This window comes from Callospermophilus lateralis, chromosome 2 (assembly GCF_048772815.1).
Source record: "Callospermophilus lateralis isolate mCalLat2 chromosome 2, mCalLat2.hap1, whole genome shotgun sequence".
Lineage (NCBI taxonomy): Eukaryota > Metazoa > Chordata > Mammalia > Rodentia > Sciuridae > Callospermophilus > Callospermophilus lateralis.
In genome coordinates this window covers 105,516,985-105,538,957 of record NC_135306.1, presented here as the reverse complement: position 1 = coordinate 105,538,957, position 21,973 = coordinate 105,516,985, and the positions used below count along the sequence as shown (strand labels likewise).

General features: G+C 40.2%; 1 protein-coding gene across 2 annotated transcripts in view; it reads left to right on the top strand.

Moving 5' to 3' along the window:
• The window catches only part of Ubash3b (ubiquitin associated and SH3 domain containing B), a 145,160-nt gene extending 124,316 nt beyond the window's left edge, over positions 1–20,844 (top strand). For both annotated transcript variants that reach the window (XM_076843676.2, XM_076843677.2), the window contains exons 7-14: positions 1,879–2,011; positions 3,613–3,733; positions 5,037–5,159; positions 6,860–6,952; positions 8,395–8,539; positions 13,924–14,030; positions 16,090–16,199; positions 17,741–20,844. In XM_076843676.2, coding sequence (XP_076699791.2) covers positions 1,879–2,011; positions 3,613–3,733; positions 5,037–5,159; positions 6,860–6,952; positions 8,395–8,539; positions 13,924–14,030; positions 16,090–16,199; positions 17,741–17,878 — 970 coding nt within the window. In that variant the 3' untranslated portion in view covers positions 17,879–20,844. The remainder of the gene's footprint in view (positions 1–1,878; positions 2,012–3,612; positions 3,734–5,036; positions 5,160–6,859; positions 6,953–8,394; positions 8,540–13,923; positions 14,031–16,089; positions 16,200–17,740) is intronic.
• The last annotated feature ends 1,129 nt before the right edge of the window (positions 20,845–21,973 follow it).

Below are 21,973 nucleotides of genomic sequence, written 5' to 3'. Positions count from 1 at the left end.
CTCTGCAGTGGGCCAGCTGCCTGGCCCTTCTGAGCCTGCCACAGGCCTAATGTGTTCCAGGGAGGAGCCAGAGTCCCTGGTGCTTGAGAGGAGGTACTGAATGTCATGCCCAGGCCCCATCTACTCTGTTCTTAATATAAAGCATCTGACTGTTGTCCTTTTAGAACTGACAGCCCCACGCCCATCTCAGAGAGAATGAGGTCCTTTGATTCCAGTGATGGTTAAAAGGGGAAGAAGGCTGGCACTGTCCTTGGGAGAGAGAAGGGATCCGGTCAGTGTCTTCCTAGCTGCAATAAAGTAATTAGAGACATGGACAGGCGAGATGTCAGCATGATTCCAGAGAGCCAGATATTTCAAGCCCTGAAGCTTTGATGAACCAGACATGGAAACTGAATTTTCTTCAACTGTACAATGTTCAGGAGGGTCTCTGTTTAAAATACAGGAGAGCAGCTGGCCTATGAGACTGTGTGAAAGATACAAGATATCCTTGAGCTACAGTTACTTAAGTTTCCCCACAACGGGATTCTTCTGACTGCACATTAGTCTTACTGATACAACTTTGTTAAACTCCAGGTTCCTGGTTCCCACCCCACCCACCGAGTTGAGTCACGACCTGTGAGGAGTGGGACCCAGGCAGATGATTCTGATAGGCACAAGGACTGAAAATCACTTCTTCAGGGCTTGGGGCTTCTGAGACCTTTACTTTGAAATAGAATGAATCTATCATTCATGGTCTGAAAAGGGCCACTTCTCAGAGCGAAAGGAGTCCCCAGATATTTAAATCTTATGATTTTTTTTTGAAAAATAAAATTAACAACTGGTTAGCTTAGTGATATTGAAGAATATTAACATTCTTTTCCAAAAATAAAATTCTGATAGTAATGCTGTATTAAAAATGAATAACCCAGAACAGGTACAAAACTGGACAGATTGCTGGATCCACAGGCACCAACCAGGACTCTACTGGGCACATAGGGATATATGGCCACACACGTCGTAAAAATGCAAGAAATCTGATTTAAATGCTCCCCCTAAATACTCCCCAGTGACACAGAGGGGGATGTTTGTTGGACTTGCCTGGCCGTATTTAAATAGCAGTGTTTATTAGCTCAAGCTTTTGGAGTCTTACTATGAACAATGATTTAAATGCTGCATGTTTTGACAGCCTTCCCTTTAGCAAGATCTCTTTGGGGCCTCTGTAGTTACAGTGGTACAGGCAGAAAGGAGAGTTCTTGGCCCACAGTTCTAAACATCTGGTGAGAATCGTCTCCTCTGAAATACTTCTATCCTTAATCATCTTGTTGATTGAGGTGGGGATAGGGTTGGAGACTGAATAGGGTGGAATAGAGGATAATGGCCGGAAAGTTTCTTTGACCCTAAAGAGCCTCCGGCAAAGTGTGAAGATGGTTAAAATTAAAAAGAAAAAAAAAATTAAACTCTCATTCTTTCCTTCAGATGGAAATTGCCATAGAAAAGATGAAGGGCAATGGGAATTGTTTATTTCATTTGAACTAGAAAAATAGCTGGAAACAGTGGTACATAATTGATACTCATTATTCTTTAACATGCCTTTGGTGCCAAGCATGCCTGTGGCATCCTAATAAGCGCAAAATCACTGGACCCCATCCCTGCCCAGAAGGATGGATGCATCTGTTCTGGATACAGAAGTCCATCTACTCCTAATTTATTAACTGCAAGATTTTAGTATTTGAGAAAAAGAAAATCTCCCCAGGGATGGGGACCCCGTGCTCATCTTTCCCAGCCACTATCCTACCCAGAGAGTGTGATGTGCCAGTTCCCACTTCCATTGGGCCCCCAGGAAAAGTGCTCATGACTCCTGGCAAAAGTAGTTAACATCCTCCTCATCTTACTTTGCAGTTCTTATTCAATCTTAAATACATCATCGTCAAACTCACTCACATTTGGTGATGGAGTGTTGGAGAGACGGCAGTATGAAGACCAGGGACTCGGGGAGATGACGCCTCTCACCATCATCTGTCAGCCCATGCAGGTAAGGCTGATTGTTATGGCCACATACTCCAGGCTAATGGGGATAAACTGTTTATTAAGTATGAGCATAGCCCTTGCTGCCTCCAAAGAGTCCCTAAACTCTCGGGGAGAGGAAAGTGCACAAAATTATAAAATATAGCCAGATCTGCTGGTGCACACCTGTAATCCCAGTGACTTGGGAGGCTGAGGCAGGAGGATCATAAGTTTGAGGTCAAATTCAGCAAACTAATGAGGTCTTAAGCAACTTAACAAGATCCTGTCTCAAAATTTAAAAAGATGAAAAGGACTAGGGATATGGCTCAGTGGTTAAGCATTCCTGGGATCAATTTCTGGTACCAAAAAAAAAAAAAAAAAAAGCAAACAAACAACAACAAAAAAAGATTACAAAATATATTCAGCAATTCAAGGCTGGAAAAGTCAGATGAGTGGTGCAAATAATGACCACCAGTCTGTCTGGCCTATAGAGGAGATTTTCATCCCTAACATAACAATTATACCCAAGTTATATTAGCTTTGTGGGTTAATGTGATGACCAAAGGAAACAATAAAATAAGGCTCTTATCACCATAAATAGAGTGTGCTTAAAATATGAGAAGTTTTCCAAGAAAGATTGGAGGTAAGAGGAGAACAAGAGCTATTGCTGAGTATTACTGACAGGGTCCAGTAGTAGGGTCGGGCTCGCTGAACTTTTTTTTTTTTTTTTTTTTGCAGTTTTATTAGATCTTAAAAAAGATCAGAAGAGCAAAGTACTTAAGACTAGAGCCTTGGGTTTGAAATAGGGAAGAGTAGGAAAAGAGATGGGAAAGTTCACATCACCAGTCTACACATTAACCTTGTCAGACCAACTGGAAACTAACGAGGAAACTGGGAATAGCTGATAAAATTAGAAAGTAGAAACATCTAGAAAGATCCACTAGCATTTATACAAAACAAAGTCACTTGGACATGCCTTCGATGAGACTTGCCTATTTCATCATTGAGAAGTAGCCACTGTCCTCCCTGAGCCATATCTGGGAACACCAAACTGCCCACCTGGTCAGACCAGAGCTCACATGGTGACTGGAGTAGATAGAGCAGGAACTCCCTGCTGGAGCAGAGAGACTGAATGTAAAACAGGCATTAACACTGGGACTGCTCCTTTTTTCCATGGGACCGTGTGCTCACGACCACATTTTAGAGGTGAGGCAGTGAAGAAGCTGATGAAGCATCCCTTTGGGGGAGAAAATTATCCTCCTGAATGACAGTCTCTTTATTAATGGCCAGTTGCACCTCGGAGCTGCAACTCATGTGCTTTTCATGTTTTAGTAGTTGCCAAAAGCTACTCCCACTAAAAATAGCACCAGCAGCCGTGAAAATAAGCCTTTCATGACCCTTTTTATTTTACAAAGCACCTGCAATTTCTCTCATTTGAGCCTCAAAATAACTTGTGAAGTATACAGAATGAGTCTTATTATCCTCATTTTATAGTCAGGCCAACCTAAATCCAAGGCAGTTAAGAGGCTTGTCCAAATCATGCATTGGCAGATTTGTCTTAGAGCTCAGCCCAGCTGACACCAGGACAGGTCTACGGCGCCATGTTTCCTTACTTTTCTTCCTCTGCAGCCCCTGCGGGTCAACAGCCAGCCTGGGCCCCAAAAGCGATGCCTCTTTGTGTGTCGGCACGGGGAGAGGATGGATGTTGTGTTTGGAAAGTACTGGTTATCCCAGTGCTTTGATGCCAAAGGTGAGTACAGTAATCCCACTCCTATTTTTCCCCCACAGTTTTGCCTTCTTTGGTTTCAGTTGACCCCAGTCAACCATGGTCTGAAAAGATTAAGTGGAAAACCCCAGAAATAAACAAGTCATAAGTTTTAAATTACACTCCATTCTGAATAGTATGATGAAATCTCAGTGTCCAATTCCGTCCTGCCTAGGTGGATCATCCTTTGTTCAGGGTATATACATTATATATGATACCTACCTTTAGTCACCTAGTAACTCGCCTGGCTATCAGATCTACTGTCACAGTATCACAGTGCTCATGTTTGAGTAGTTCTTACATACTACCCTGATGGTAAGTCTTAATGCCCACATCTTTCACCTCACTTTACTTCACCATATAGATATTGTATCATTTCACATTACAAGAAGAAGACTGAGTACAATGCAGAATAATATTTTATGAGAGACTACATTCACATAACTTTTTTTACAGTATGTTTTTACAGCTATTCTATTATTACTTATTATTGTTAATCTCTTATTGTGCCATATTTACGAATTAAACTTTATCCTAAACATGTTCGTGAAGGAGATAACTTAGGATGCATAGGGTTTAGTACTATCTGTGATTTCAAGCATCCCCTGTGGTCTCCTAACATCTCCTACCTATAAGGGGGATTTACTCTTTGTAGTTGGTTGGCCTGCTTAGCATTGGCATACCTATCATGGCCTCTAGGGGGCAGAGTCAAGCTATGTAATTTATGTACATGGTCTTATTTATGGGTTTGAATACTATTGAGAAAAGCATGCTATCTATAAGTCCTTACTGAATGTCTTGAATTTTAGGAAGGAGGTAAGTGTTCTTGTTCACACTCTATAAAAACTGAGAAACCAAGAACCAAAGAATAAATTACTTGCCCATGGTCATATGGCAAAGTCCATTGGAGAAGAACAGTGATTCCATGGTCAGAGCTTCCTTCATTAAACTCTGAATGGCCATCATGGTGTAGTCCTGCAAAGTAGGCCTGTCTCTTCCATTTTCATTTTCATTGAATGGCATTTTAAGATAGCGACTTGCCTATCAGAAAAGTCCACCTACTTAGAATGTCTAGTTGTTATCATCACTTAGAAACTATCTCTTGTCACTTCTATTAACAGAATGGAAGAGTGGGTTCCAAGGCAGTCTACTGAAGAAAAAGTGTCAGATTCAATATTTTCCATTAGCTCCAGAGAACTCAATTCAGACTCTGACTTAGAAGGAGGATGTACCAGGATCAACAAGAGAAGTCTTCAAATAAAAAGTTTGACCTTTTTATTTTCCCCAGGCCGCTACATACGCACCAACCTGAACATGCCTCATAGCTTACCTCAGCGGAGTGGTGGTTTCCGGGATTATGAGAAAGATGCTCCAATCACTGTGTTTGGATGCATGCAGGCAAGATTAGTAGGTAAGTGTCCTGGGATGATACATAGCATTTCCTGGCCCCTTTTCAAATGTCGAGTACCAAGTGTATACCAGGACACTTCCTGGGGTTATCTGTAACTTCCCTACACGTGATCTATTTCCTTTATTCAAAAGGGATTTATTATATAACTCAGGACAGTGGCTTGGTTTACCAAAGTGAACAAGACATGGTCCTTACTCAGGAGCATGATAGGAAAGGTCAAGCATGTTTTACTTACATCACTGCTATGCAGACAGGTCAGATTCTAGTTTAAGAAAGCATCATTTACCAACATAGCTATAAAATTAGGGCAAGGATGAGGAGGGAAGCTTGGGGTTGCTGAATTTATAGAAGCCAACTGATGCTTTGAAGATGCTCAACTCTTTGCAGGCCTATTCCCTACTAGGCATGAAGAGGCAAATGCCTTGTTCTATTTTTTCCCTTAACAGACATGTATTGATTATTTATAAACTAGGTGTTAAGGACCCATGCATGTTAGTCCCCACTCTAAGGGAAACCAACAGATGTGGACAAATATCATACCACATGGTATTCGAGTAATAGAGGTATGCATCAAGTATAATGGGAGTGCACGCACACGCGCAGGCATACACACACACACACACACACACACACAAAATACATGTAAAAGCAGAGATGTGAGCTGTGACCTGGAGTGGAAGTAGCTGAGGAAAAAGAAGTAGCAGGAGGAAGAGCAGGACATTCTTGGTAGCAAGACAGTGTAAAGAAAGTCACAGGTTAATAGCATCAAGAATGTGGGAGAAACAAACGGTCTTGTTTCTAAAGCATCTGTTTCCAGAGGCAGGGCAAGAAGTAGACTGGAAAGATTAATAAAGACAAGTTCCCAGAAGACTTTGACCACCATATTAAGGTATCTGAATGTGGGGAGCCGCTCTGAATGACCACGCCTTCCAGGCCTGAAGCATGAGGCTCTGACCAATCACTACATTCCATAGTGACTTGGGTGATGTTCCAGCTCAGACAGCAAGGCATGGCTCCAGGTGTAGGTGTCACCTGCAGGGTTGAGCTACACTCACCTATTCCTTTGTAATCCTACCCCTTGCCTCATTTGAATGGCTTCTTCCCAATGAAAGGGTTCAGCATGTGCTCTTTCTCTCTTTCCATGGACCCCTAAGGTCAGAGGATCCAAAGAAAAATGTATTTCTCCGTCTCTGTGTGATTATTTCATGCCAGCCCAGTTCACCTGGAGTGACCTTGAGTGTTTAGCCATGGAATACGACATCTGGAGCTTGCCTAGTAGAGAAAAGAAGTGGATTTCATGAGGAAAGCATTAAGCATCAGCTGCGCTTTATCTCTGGTGTGCATAACATGACCCATGGAGATTTTGGTTAACACAGAGTGACAGTAAAGCAAGGTTAATCCTCTCCCTTCTATCACAAGGTAGAGTTAGAGCATTATCCTGTTCCTAGGTCCCTCCTAGGAGAACATTTTACAACTCGTTGACACCAGGGAGAAGGAAAGAAAAGGACAAGAAGGGGCCTGCCTGCTGCTTGGCCTCTCATTCAAACACCAACAATGAGGGGGATTGTTGGAAACAAGGATTATACTGATGGATCTATAAGAGCCCCCAGTAGGAGAGAAAGGTCTAAGGAGTCTTCCTAGCAACCAAGTGAAAGCCAAGTAAATCTATCAGACTGATTCTCCTCGGATTTTCTTCGCAGGTGAAGCCTTATTAGAAAGTAACACCATTATTGACCATGTCTATTGCTCCCCATCCCTACGCTGCGTTCAGACTGCACACAATATCTTGAAAGGTAAGATTCTCCATTGAAAGTCAACTAGTCCATCCCTCTGTCTCTAAGCACCTAATTATCATAGGATAATTATCATTATGGGATACTCACCAATTATAAGCTTTGAATCTGAAATTTTTAGCAGATTCTTTCATGAGGTGATTGATCTTGCACAAATCACAAAATCATACTATGACAGCATAACCAGATAAAACAAGGTTTGCCAATAATGATTTTCCTGAGAATTTAAAGCTTTTAGTTGTTGTTGTTTTGTTTTGTTTCGTTTTGGGAGATTGAACCCGTGGACACTCAACCACTGAGCCACATCCCCACGCTTTTTATATTTTATTTAGAGACAGGGTCTCGCTGAGTTACTTAGGCTGGCTTTGAGCTCAGGATCCTCCTGCCTTAGCCTTCGAAGCTGCTGGGATTACAGGCATGCACCATCTCACCTAACTGCTCTTTTGGATAAATTGTGGGACTGAAAAATATATAGAGCAGTGATTCTTTCTTTGCACATACATAGTAAATAATTTCACCCAGCTTTAATCTGTTGTTTGCCAATTGTTTACAGCAGCAATAGTACTCTTGGGAGTCTCCAATCTTAACCATCCTTTTTTCTTTAGTTAATTGGAAAAACTATAAAAAGACTCAACTTTTACTCTAAAATCCATAGAACTTTGCATTATAGAGATCCCCACACACATACACCATTTTCATTTCACTGAAAGGAAAAATGAAGAAAACAGAATGAAGTGTGTACTTAAGCTAAACAAACAAATGAGCCATAAATGGACAAGCCAGCAAAGAATTTGACACTATATTTGAGCCTTTAATTCTTTAACCCAAGTAAGCCTTCCCTGCACTACGATGAAGCACTTATATATTAAATTGGCATAGAAAAAAAAAACTGGACTAAATGTAATATAAAAGGAGCTAAGCTAACAGAGACAATTCCTACTAAGAGTAATCACACTACAATAAAATCTAAGATTTGTGCACTGGTACTTTTAAATATTCAACATTAGATTTTCTGATAGGAAAAAATAAATAATTTACATGATAGTCAAATACAATGAAAGCTATTGTGTAGTAATGGATGCTAAGAGAATATCTGAAGTTTTTTGGTCACACAATCATGGAATTTATTTTGGAAAGAGGAATTACAGTAGTCACAGAATTGAACCAATTACATGGATAATGATTTGTGGGTTTTGTCCTGAAATCAGACACCAAACATCCTTAAAGCCAGCATACATTCTTGAGGTGCAGCCAGAGTATTAACTCATGTGTCAGTAAAACACAAAAATTATAAGCCTTGTCCAAACCCACAGGCTTCCACTTCCTTCCAGGAGAAAGAATAACTGCTTTAACAGAATTGTGTAAGGATTTGGCCTAAAACTTATTTTTCCACTGAGAACATCATAGCACTTCCTTCATCTTCGTTTTATTTTACCTCTAAGGTTTACAACAAGAGAATCACTTGAAGATCCGCGTCGAGCCTGGCTTATTTGAGTGGACAAAATGGGTTGCTGGGAGCACGTTACCTGCGTGGATACCTCCTTCAGAGTTAGCTGCAGCCAACCTGAGTGTTGATACAACCTACAGGTAACCCTCTGAAACTGCTGCTTCCTGGAACCTGTGTGGAAACACTTTCCATGCTCTCCCCAGACCAGGCTAATCCATTGGATGAAGGGCCAGGCATAGTCTGCAGGTGGTTGTCCATAAGTGGGAAGGCCAAGCTATGATTTGAGAAATCAAATCTGGAGAAAAGCCAGCATTCCCTTGCATTTAGGTGTGTTAGTCAGCTTTTCATCACCGTGATTTAAATACCTGACAAGAACAACTTAGAAGAGGAAGTTTATTTTGAGCTCATGGTTTCAGAGGTTCAGTCTATGATTCGTCAGTTCCATCACTTTGGACCCTAGATGAGGCACATCATGGCAGAAGAGTGTGGTGAAGGAAAGCTGTTCAGCTCATGAAAGCCAGGAAGCTGAGAGAGAAGAAGGGACCATAACCAGATATAGTCCAGACCATGCCCAGTGACCTGCTTCCTCCAGTCATGCCCCACCTCCCTACAGTTACCACCCAGTAGTACATACAGTCGATTAATCCACTGATGACATTGCATCTCTGATAATCTAATCACTGCACTTCTGAACATTTCTACACTGCCTAATAGATGAGCTTTTCTAGGGACATTAAAGATTCCAATCATTAACATTAGGGTAGTGTGAATTATATTCTTCACCCCAACCCATGTCAGATTTTCCTGACTTTATTATATTTGTTTCAGTGGAATAACAAAACCATTTTGCATTCCAGAGACATGTACTAGCTAATGGTAATGTAATTCAGATGCTTGTTGGGAAATAAGGGAGTTGACAATGTTAATTTTCCAAAACATTTATAATTTTCCTTATTATATTCATTTGTTAGGGCTACCACCCTAGAATGTGAGCAAGTCACTTTTTTCTTTTCTTTTCTTTCCTATTTTTTACAGTGCTAGGAGTGAATGGAACCCAAATCCTCACACATGCTAGGCAAGTGCTCCACCAAGGAACTACATCCTGAGCCCAGCAAGCCACTCATATATGCAAGAGTTCAAGTGGCTTGCCTAAAGTTATAAATATAGTGACTGACCACACATAAAAATAATGATGACAACTAACATTTATTGATCAATTTCTGCATACCAAGTACTGTGTACTCTTTACAGTCATTCTTATTCCTATTCTGTTGCTTTTGCCATTAGACCAGACTAACTCTACTGGCATTTTTTTTCCTTTGATGTATAGACTTCTCCCAGCTGATAATCCACATGCATACTTCAGCATCAACCAGTGAGCTAGGTATGGTGGTGCATGCCTGAAATCCCAGCAGCTCAGAGGCTAACGCAGGCAGTTCATGAGTTCAAAGTCAGTCTCCTCAGTTTAGTGAGGTCCTAAGCAACTTTGTGAGGCCCTGTCTCTAAATATATATATATATATATTTATTTATTTATATATAAATATATATATATGTAAATATATATATATATATATATATATATATATATATATATATATATGATTCAGTGGCTAAGTGCCCCTGGGTTCAATCCCTGGTACCAAACCCCTCCAAAAAAACATCAACTAATGATAATACAGTTACATTGACTATTGAAAATCCACTAAAGCTATGTAAACTCTCTTTGAGGAAGGACAGAAGTCAGAATTTGGAACAAGTGGCCAATATTAATGCTAGCTCTCTTTCTTGTAATATCTGTTGAACTTTCACTTCAAATACCTACCCAAATCACCAATGAAACAATGTGAATTTCTGGCTAAGGTAGAAGAGGTTATCCTTTTTCTACCCTAATATTTTTACTCTGCAGATAAGATGTCAGATAACCCCTTCTTTAATTGTGTGATATATCTTCTTTCCTTAAAAGAAATTAGCATTCCTCAAAAATAAAATTATACCAGGCACCCTGGCACACAACTGTAGTCCCAGAAACTCAGGAGGCTGAGGCAGGAGGATGGCAAGTTCAAAGCCATCCTGGGCAACTTAGTGGGGCCATCAGCCACCCTTTCTCAAAACAAAAAAATAAAAAAGGCTGAAGCTGGGTGCAGTGGTGCACTATAATCCCAGCAACTTGGGAGGAGGAGGCAGAGGATAGCAAGCTCAAAGCCAACCTCAGCAACTTAGTGAGACCCTGTCTCAAATTTTTAAAAAATTAATAAAAAGGGCTTGGAATGTGGCTCAGTGGTTCCATCCCCGGTACTACAAAAATAAATCAATAAATCATAAAATTAAATCAACAATCTGATCCCCTACCACACTTGACATTTTGTTTTGTCCCTTCTCTGGTCACTGTTTTTCTATCCTTCAGGCACAATAAATCATTGTCCCCATGTCAACAGCCACCATCCGTCTAGCCAGAAAAGAGTTTGAGTTGCTGCCAACACTGGTGAGGTGACTTTTGTCACACCCCATCCAGCCCCATCCTGGCTTACTTGGGCCAGCCATGTCCTGTTTCCCCTTGGTGTGTTCTGCAGGGCTTCTCAAGGTGACCTACAAAGTTCTCCAAAGCCACTCTAGCTGAGCCGACTATGCACTCGGAAAAACACACCCAGACACATACAGACCGCACAACCCCATCAGCAGTGCGAGCAGGATGAAGGCCAAGAATTTGGGAATCAGAACATGGTCCTTATTCCAGATCTTCTTTTCTTTTCAGCAAATCACAGCTCAATTCAACCATTTTTCTGTTTGGCATATGGGGAGGGAAATGAAGCCTCTAATTCTTAGTTATCTGAGAAAGACAAAGTTAAAGTGTATGAAAGATACAACCTCAAATTAAACTCTCCATGAGATTAATGATGACAAAATGAACAGGCCTTTTGAAGTAAGTAAGTGAAGCCCAAGGGATTGAAGATACCGTGATGAGAAGAGAAGCCAGCCCTGGGATACAGGGTAGTATGAGTCGAGAGCACTCAGCTTTAAAAGCCCTGTTACCTTGCAACAGGGGCCAGCAGAGAACAGGAGGGAGAGGGACTGGAAGCCAAGTTAGGGGAACTTACTAGACTGGTGACTCATACCGAAGCTTCATCCCTGGGCAGCAAGACCAGCCTAGAGGGTGGGTGTAGCAAGCAGCCCAGTCTTAGCAAGCTGGACCAGTGCAGCAATGCAGGAAAAACAAAATGCCTACCAACCAGGCAGGCTCAGAGCAGGGAACAGGGCCCTGACACGTGGGGGAAATGGGACTGGAGGAAGGCATGGATCTGGAGTGCTAGAGAAGCAGCAAATCAAGATTTTGTGGAGCTTAAGGCAGAAGTCGGCCCTACAGCCTGAACCAGAGCAGTGGGGAAGTAAGGAGTTGATGAGAATACTGTTCCAAAGATGCCCCCAAAGGACCTGGAGCTGGGCATGGTGGCACATGCCTGTAATCCCAGAGGCTCCGGAGGCTGAGCCAGGAGGATCGTGAGTTCAAAGCCAGCCTCAGCAAAAGCGAGGCACTAAATAACTCAGTGAGACCCTGTCTCTAAATAATGTATTTTATTTAGGGCTGGGGATGTGGTTCAGTAGAGCACTGAGTTCCAGGTCCACTGGGTGTTTCAAACCACCAGACTCTGGGAGAGTTCAGGACCCTACAGGTGTGACAGTATGACAGTTCCTACTGTCTTCAACTTCCTCCCAAACCCATTGGGAAAGGTCAGATAGAGGAGCCAATCAAAGGTTTTACTTCAAGGTGCTGGGAGAGGCCACAGGCAAGAACTGATCCGGAGGAACTCGATCCCAGCATGTATCACAGCCTTCACTCACATAAATCTCACACATCACAAAGTGGTCTAACCCTTGAAGAGACTCCTTGAGACTCATGAAGTAGCCTATTGTTGCAGTATGAGGGGAAGAGAGAAGCTCCTAGGACATGGAGTGATGTGAGTGGTAATGGAACTGAATAAGAGGTGCAGTTAGGAAGGAAGAGGAGGAGAGTTTGCTTCAGAACAAGCAGGTGCAGCCCTGTCGGTGGTGATTTGTCTCTGCTAATAGCTCAGGATAGGGTGAGATTTGGGAGGTTGTTGCATGCTGAAGAGAAGGTTCTATAGGGGCAGGTTTCCTTCAAATGGAACCACTACAGCCCTGACAGTAAGACCAAATGCACAGAAGGGTGACCTTCTAGGACACTGTCAGAAGGTCTCCAGTGTGGAGAATCTGCTCACAGGCTAAGTGTGAGCCCCAGATTCAAGTCTAGGTTCTAAGAGTTGTTAACAGTCTGAGCAAGTCCCCTGTGGCTTTTTTTTTTTTTTTTTTTTTTTTTTTTGAGCCTTGGTTTTGTAATGCTTTTGTAAATCCAGAAACTTGGGATTTACAAAAGCATTACTGGGAAGATTATACTGAAAAATGCAAGCAGGGTTCTTGCACAGAGCCTGACACTGGAAGCCCTCAGTAAATATTTGTAGTAGTAATGTATTCAGATCAAGATGCCATATGGAAGTTGCAAATGTAGCTCGGTGGTAGAGCCCTGCCTAGCATTTGTGAGGCTCGGGTTCAATGCCCAGGCAAAGAAAAGGAAGGAAGGAAGGAACAGATAAACAAACAAACTGGGTTCTATGCCCAGCAAAGAGAGAGAGAGAGGAAAAGAGGGAGGGAAGGAGTAAAGAAAAGGAAATGCCTTGTGAAATCACTTTGAGAGCTTACCATCATCTGCACCAGGCATAAAACAGCCATCAATAAAAAACAAAACAAGAAAATAGAAAAAGCAAAGGACATGGTCATACTCAAGAACAAGATAAATAACTCATGGACCAGAAATAACCCAGAAATTCTGAATAGTAAAGGGAGGTGGAAGCAGGTGGTGGTGGGCCCAAGGGCATAGGTTGACTGGGTCACAAGGTCAGGCATTTTGATCTTTCTTTTTAATGTCTTTGTAGATTACATAGTTATCATTTGCATCAATAACCTCCCCCACTTGGTCCACACAGAGAGCTAGCTCCTCAAGCCCAGACATTGGGCTTTCCTCATCTTTATATCTTATGGGCTTGTCCTAATGCCAGGTGTCTGATCTCTTTTTTTCAATAAGAGGCAAAGAGAAGGAAAAGGCTGGTGGAAATTTTTATGACGTCACAAATCAGATGGATTTTCTGCTTTTAAAACCTGTCCTGATCCAACTCGCCTTAATTCGAATAAGGTATATGATTAGGTCCATCAAAGATAATAATCAGTAAAAGTAGTCTAACTGTGGGTATATCATCCTGTGCATGGAGCATGAACTAAATATCTCATTTTTCAACAGGTCACTGTGACACCATACCTACAATCTGTTTTAGTACATTTCAACCCCATGTCTTTATAAAGGCAGTAGTCTTCTCTTTACCTCCCTTCTTTCTAGGGACATGGATAGATATATGGAAACTTTAGAAAAGGTCCTAAAAAATGGTTTAGAATATCAATTGCTTCATCCCAGGATCAAAATGTTTTCATTTCTTTTGTTCATTCTTCTGTTCCAGACCTCACATTCCAGTCAGCAAACTAGTGGTTTCAGAATCCTATGACACTTATATCAATAGAAGTTTCCAAGTAACAAAAGAAATTATAAGTGAATGTAAAAGTAAAGGTAGGTGGTATTATTTTGGACTCCATATTTAAATATGTCACCATTTCTCTATCATGGCTAATAGGGCTACTCAAGGTGCTTGCAGTTGCTTTGACAGACTTGCTTAATAGGAAAGAAATATATTTCTAGCTCTCTTCTAAATTCTTTGACATTGAATTTGTAATATTCTCTGAGTACCTAAAATGGTAGGAATCCCAGGGGAACACACTAGACTTAATTACTTAAATTTAATAACTTAGATTCTGCACTATAGTTGGCCATCTTGCACCCTACCAAGAGGACTCCCCATTGCAATTTCCAGAAGGTCTCTAGAATAGCACTGTTTGCCTATAATTGACCAGAGAGCATGGACATTCATCTATAAAACCATCTACACAAGCTAACCATTGGTAGCACACACCGGTAATCCCAGCAGCTCGGGGGCTAAGGCAGTAGGATCAGGAGTTCAAAGCCAGCCTTAGCAAAATAGTAAGACCCTAAGCAACTCAGCAAGACCTTGTCTCTACATAAAGTATTTAAAAGAGCTGGGGATGTGGCTCAGTGGTAACCACCCCTGTGTTCAATCCCTGGTAAAAAAAAAAAAAAAAAAAAAAAAAAACAGAAAAAAGAAACATCTACCCAAACACACATATTAGCCATGCTGCCACCAAGAGAAGGGTATGTAAGGCTCAAGTCTGTTTGCTGTTACATTTTCCAAAGATTGGGTTCAAATATTTAATGATATTTCTGACTGACTGTTGACTATAAATTTCAAGCTAATTTATTTATATTCATAGAACAAAAACTATAATTATGTGCACAAAAATGTTGACAGTAGATGCCCTGAGCAACAGTAGATGGTTGTCCATCTACTGTTTCCGTTATCACTCATAAGCTGCTCACTACCATGAAGGTAAACAGCATGTGCTAATAGCCAGGAGGTCTCCAGTGCTCACAATTCTCTAGTGGCAACATTTCACTCTGTGTTAGAAGGGCTGGCCCAGGGGCCCTGTGGGTGTAGAGGACTTCTGCTTCTTGATTCTCATGGTGGTTACACACAGTTATGCACGTGGGAGAGTGACACAGAACTATATACTCATACACAGTGACTGCCTGGTGAGCCACATAAGCCAGGCAGATTGTAACTGTCTCCATCTCCTGGTTTTGATAGTGTAGTATGCCTGGGTTTGATCCTCAGCACACACACACACACACACACACACACACAAAAAAAAAAAAAAAAAAAAAAAAAAACCCTCAAGAGTTGATAATGTAGCATGGTTATGAACAATGTAACCACTAGGGAAGGCTTCATGAGACCTCCATTGTGTGTATATATGTTTGTATGTGTAACCTCCTGTAGATGAATCTATAATTCTATAAAAAAAAATTTTTTTCCCTTTTTCTTTTATTTATTTTGGTACTGGAAATCAAACCCAGGGTTATGTGCATGCTAGGCAAGTATTCTGCAACTGAGCTGTATTCCAAGCCCCTTTTTAAATTTTTTAAATAAACATAATAAATATGTTTTATGGGTTACAATATGATATTTCAATAAATGTATACAATGTATAATGATTTAATCAGGGTGATTAACTTTTCCCCTCTCCTTAAATATTTACCATTTCTTTGTGTTGTTTATAATTATTTTAAGACAAAAAGTTGTGGTTTTTTGTTTTTGTTTTTGTTTTTTTTAAATAATGAAGAATTTTCAAAGTGTTGCTTGGTTGGGCAAATTGCCTTTTTTTTTTTTTTTTTTTTTTTTGAAGTGCTGAGGATTAAACCCAGGGGTGCTTTACTACTGAGCTACATACATTCTAAATTGTAATTTTTTTTTTTTTTTTTTTTGAGAAGGGTCTTGCTAAGTTGCTGAGGGTCTGGCTAAGTTGCCCAGGCTGGCTTCCAGCTTGCAGTTCTCCTGCCTCAGCCTCCCTGGGATTACAGGCTTGCTCCACCCTGCCTGGTTTTGCTTCTTTTTGAGAATGTTGATTCCTCCCCAGAACATGAATCTTCCAGAATTTACAAAGTTTACATATGTCTCTATAGAAATGGCCTTCCCATTCTTTGCCTTTGTCCCCAGGAAATAACATTCTGATTGTGGCCCATGCATCTTCCCTTGAAGCATGTACCTGTCAGCTGCAGGGCCTGTCACCTCAGAATTCCAAGGACTTCGTACAAATGGTCAGAAAGGTAATTCAAACTTGAACTTATGGGACCCATGGTGCCTAGTAGTTTAATAAGACTTCAGCGACTGGCTGTTGGCTCATTATTTGAAGCATGTATTTATGCTGAGCTAGGAAGATTCACTTATTGATTTACTCAGCCAAGATGCATTGAGTGGGACTCTGTAAAGCACTTTATTAGACCTTGTGTAAGAGAAAAAGATGTGTTAACGACAATTCCAGCTTCTCAGAGCTAAAATTTGGGAAGCAGCTAAGAATTACAAGCAATGAGGGACCTTGGAGTGGATAAGGAGAGTTAGTCTAACACAGCTGAAAGCTTAGCTAGGTGAGCGGTTCTCGCAAGCTTGCAGGCCAAGGAAAGCAACAAGTGATGGTGGTCAGGCCACAGGCAAACCCAGTAACAAGACAAAACCCCAGGAGGTTGACCTGTACATCTGAATTCTTCCTTTTCATGCCTATAGAAAGGGTTTTTGGTCAGTCCCCTACCATATAAGGCAGCTACTTCCTTTCCGTGCCACCAGAAAGGAAACTCAATTGCAACTCTCTTCTCATTTTTAAACAGGTTACTTATGTGTCCTCCCCACTAGTCTGTAAGCTGCTGGAGGGCAGGGATTATTATAAATGTAGCTCTGGACACATATGCAAAAATATATTTTAAAATTGCCATAACAACTGATAATAGCAAGGGCAGAACTTCTGCTTTGAATGTCACAGATATGTGTGTCCCCCCCCCCAAAAAAAAGATAAAGCAAGGGTGAAACAAATGATTAAAAAATAAATGATCTTTGCCATTGTGTTCAAGTACAATTTCAAAAATGTTCAAAGAAAAAAAATGTTCAAGGTGCCTTTTTAACTTGACGTGCAATTTGGGATTGATGTGGAATTAGGGATTAATTCCTGGAACCCAGCCTCATGGTAGCCTCCTTAACCAAGATTTCACTTTCTGAAATTGTATTTACCTGTGACCAAACACAATCCAAAGATACAATCCTGCACAGTAAGATATTTTGAGAAAGAAAAATACTACACTCATAACTTTTATTATAGTATATTGTTAGTTATTCTATTTTATCTATTATTGTTGTTAATCCCTTACTGTGCCTAATTTATAAATCAAACCTTATTATAGGTATGTACATATGGGGGGAGGGGAACAGCATATAGAGAATTTGGTATTATCCATGGTTCCAGGCATCCACTAGGGGTTTTGGAATGTATCCAAAGTGAATAAAGTGGGGTGGGAGGGAATATTGTATATGTTTTGTTCTTTTGTCTCTCACCCTATCAAGCAGCAATCTATAAACTAAAAAACTTATAGCAGGGGATTCATGGTTAGATAGATCCTTCTGATGGATCCTGCTGCACTGTAAATACTCTTCCCTCTCATTTATCAGTTCTATTCATGTCGCTTATTGACTTTTAAAGAGGATACATTTCTACAAAGCCCCTGTTCTAGAGCCACTTTGTGTCATATCTTTGTGTCTAGGTGAAAGTTGAAGCATTTACCCTCCGTCTTCCATTTTTCCTTTTGTACTACTCTTACTTCAGATCCCATACCTAGGCTTTTGCTCCTGTGAAGAACTAGGAGAAACTGGAATATGGCAGCTAACAGATCCCCCCATCCTTCCCCTGACTCATGGACCAACAGGGGGCTTCAACTGGAGAGAGACCTTGCTGCAAGAGTAAGCCACAGCAGGAGTGAAGAAAAGGCCTTTTGGAGAAGTCTTTGGGGTGTTTAGTAACAGTGGAAAACTCCATGCCACATTCTAAATGGACAGCTCAGAATAATCTAGCATATTTTCTTTCGTGCTTAAAGTTCTTATGATGAGACTGTAAATGAAAGAAAGACATGATTCAGGGAGAAAATAAATCCATTCTCTCTGGACTCTTGCCCAGCTAACAAGGCTTTGGAGAACTGTCTTCCAAAACTGGGACACCCGCTGCAGCAGATGCTGTTGTCCCCCTTCCGCCTATGCATGGCTAAGGAGCCTCACTCCTCCCTGAAGGAGCTGCCGGCCTGCAGCTCTGTGGAAGGATGCAAAAGGAAGGAGTATGCCCAGAATGCAGTTTGGGGGTGGGGGTTTCTTCTGAACTCCATTTTTAAGATAGGCAAAGCTGAGGAATCCTTTTAAGGTTATTAGAAAACATGCCCCCAAAGGATGGTCCTTAGGTCACACATCAAATTCCACCCTCAGCAGACTCCATACCCCAGTGTTGCTGGCTCAAGACACCTGCTGGAGGACTCTAACATTTACCCTGGTACTGCCACATTTTCTCCAGAGCAGCTGGCCCTTCTTGCTTCTATCTGTGAAATGGGGAAACAAAGCATTTTTGCTCTCAGTGTGCTTTTACTTCATGTGGAAGATACGTGTGACATGTTCAATGGTAGGTGCAGAAAGCTTGCAAACTATAAAGAGAATTGGAATTTCCATATCATAGTCTAATGAGCCACAGCAATTCTAAATCACCAAAATTTGCTAGTCTTTGCCCCCTAGACTATGCTACTATGCTAACTAGTTAAGGATGTTGACATTTTGAAAGAATATGTTCAATAAATTATTAGAATAAGCAAGAAGCTCATTCTGTGCAATATGAATATCTTTATAAACCACACCAAGGGCCAGGTTGTTGGATACTTATAGTACCTTTTAACCATAACAGAACATCCACAAATGCACCACTTATACCAGGGATGTATAATGAAGTCAGGGAACTAATCTCAATGCTGACAGTCACAATGCACTGCTACTTGTGCTGTCCTCTTTTTGTTTGTTTTTCTATGGTAATTTAGAATATAGAGGAGGTAGGGCCACTTGAAGAAAATTAGAGAACCACATCCTGTGGTTTCTTGTTATACCTACTTCCCATATTTAAAGGGAGTTTATTTAAAAGAAAAAATGAATGACAATCAAACCAAAACATCAATGATCAATGTCTATTTAATTGTGTGAATAGCTGACTATTAGGGCCACAGACAATGGTCTGGTATGGAATAGTTCATTGTGTAGAATTTGTGTACAAAGTGAAATCCCAGCCATTTGAAGGGAACAATAGTGTAAAGCAAATCTATATATGTTGTAGAATAAGTTTTAAAACCCAGACTCATAAAATATATGGCAAATAAAAACAGACCTATGCTGGTAATTAAAATTGAAATTTGATGACCCCTGGAAAGAAGAGGAAGTGAAAGGTTGCTGGCAATATGTGTTAATCAGGGAAAGGGTTCTGGTTGCATTTTTAAAAGACACTTAGAGAAATATGTCACAAATCCTACATCTGAAGAAACAGATTGTGATTTCTTTTAGCATTGCACAAATACCTATCAACTTTTGGACATAAAAATAACCCTTTGCTGATATATTAGTATGTTTTAACCTTAAAATAACTGAGAGGGAAATATCCCATTACAGTTCTCAAAAAAGAAAAGTCACACTATAGCTAATGTAGTGTCCCTGGTATTTGTAATAAAGTGAATCCACCATTTAATCAGGTCTATAATATTTATTGGATTCACCACAGGTTTTCCTGGGCTTGAGTGCCCAGAATATGCTTGAACACTTCACATCAGATTTCCTTGACACTTTGAAGTGTGTCCTAGACAGTGTCTTTACTTGTGTAAAATAGAGTTCAGAATAGGTTATCCTCTCCATCTCCCTCAGTTGTCTTAGTCCTATGATGTCCTGATAAATCAGTTTGACTGGGCTGCATTCCAATGTCCTTAGTCTAATACAGACACAGCCTTAGGCAACTGCCTACCTGAGCCAAAGGAAGCAGAGATCTAAAACAATTTTCTGCATAATTTAGGTAGAGAACCCTGAGTACAAGAAAGAGTTTATTCCTCTGCTTTAACTATCCAAATTGCTTATCAAAATGGCTGAATAATCTGAATTCACATTAAAATCTCTTTGCACAATTACCTATTAAAAAATTTAACTATGGACTCCAACTAAGGAATTCTTTAGAAATAATATTGAATCTATGTATAATAAAAGAAACAACAGTATTACCAGATTTCATATTCATACAAAAATTCTAAGTTGACATTACAAACTGAAGTTGTGGCTGGTTCTTTTTTGATCTGAGATTGATGCTTATTAGAATAATAATTATCCTTTTTTATCCTTCCCCTGTAAGGGAAGGATAAAAAAGAAAAAAAGGGAGGAAATGCCAGAAAAGAATAATCAAATGGTTTCTTATACAAAAGAAAAAAAATTTAATGTAGAAAGTTATCTGAAATAAACTAGGGGAAATGAAATTAACTAAAGGATTTAATCTGGGATTACAAATCTGAAACCGTTTTCTGCTTCTACAAATGTGTCACATCAATCTGCTAATGCCCCAGTATTATTCATAGATAGGACTTTGTTTTCCATGGTTTTAAAATGCCACATCTATTCTGCCATGGACTAGAATAATTGGCACATTCTAATGCATAAACCGAGGGCTCCATTTTCCCAGGCTCTCTCCGCCATCACTGCTTTCCTAGTGAGGAGCCTCTTGCCTCGCCCAGTATGGCGTTGAGATTACAGTGTTGCCCATCACATTTAGATTCCTGGAATCTAAATGGCCAATTAAATAGCCAGCTGATGGCTGAAAGGCTTGGAGGAGTTTCTACTTTTTATTTTAATTACACTTTTAACCAAAGAATTGTTTTAAAGTTATCTTATATTTGAAAGATGATTTTGCAAAAAAAAAAATACAAAATAAAAAATATACCTTCTGGAGTGATATCAGTTTGGTAAGTCATCATTGATCATTTTCTTGTCCGTAGTGTTCCAGACACATATAGATTGTCTTCCTGTTGTGCATAGCATTACCATAAATGTATCTTTTCCACTTAACTAGCTGTATTCGTATTAAAATGAAGTTTCTTATTTCAATTACCTAGTGTCACTGGGAACTAATTGAACAGCTACAGGAAGAGAAGTTCCTATCTCGTTGCTTTTGTAGAAAGGGTTCCCTGTGTGGTAAAAGGAAAGCGTTTCTCCGTAACCTAGGCACTTGGCAATGCCAGTGTTTAATTTAAAAGTAGTGATGAATTGCTCTTTTGAATTTACTCTGAGTAATGCATGTGTTGGAATACAGATGAACCTTCGTTTAATTTTCACAGAAATCAGCACAGTCAACTGTACCGAATCTTCATGAAGTTAGATAATGAGGCTGGGATGATTTGCATTTAAATTGTAATCCAGCACATGTGTGAGAAAGAAGAGGCGCTTGGCTGACAAGGCTGCTTTAGAGGGAGGGGAGACAGGCGGAGGAGGGCAGGAAAAAGAGCAATTGAACATCTATTTAGGTTAATGTTCATGTTACAAAGGTGATGGCGGTATTTTGGTAGGTGACGGCAGATGCTTTCCATTTTTAAATGTAGGATTAAAATTGGATTTGCTTCTCTTTAATACTTCCACATATTGAATTTTCCTTGGGAAGTGACTAGTTATACTGAAAATTCAAGGAAAGGGGGAAAAAGATTTCCTCTACATGCAAAGAGAATAACTTGATTTTAAATACATGTAATATTAGGTTTGATGTATGTAGGCTTAAAATTATAGTGATGAGTAGTCAAACTTAATATGCAATCATTCCTTACAAATATTTTATTCGGTACCACTTAGCTGCCATTACTCACACAAAAATCAGAATTTTGCAGCTGTTCAACTATTCATGGACTTTGTACAGGATACATATGTGTAATGAAAAATGTGTACTGGTTCTTTCTTTTATTGCCACTCAAGATGGGAATAAGATCCCAAAGCCTTTTGGCTAATGCATAGACCATCC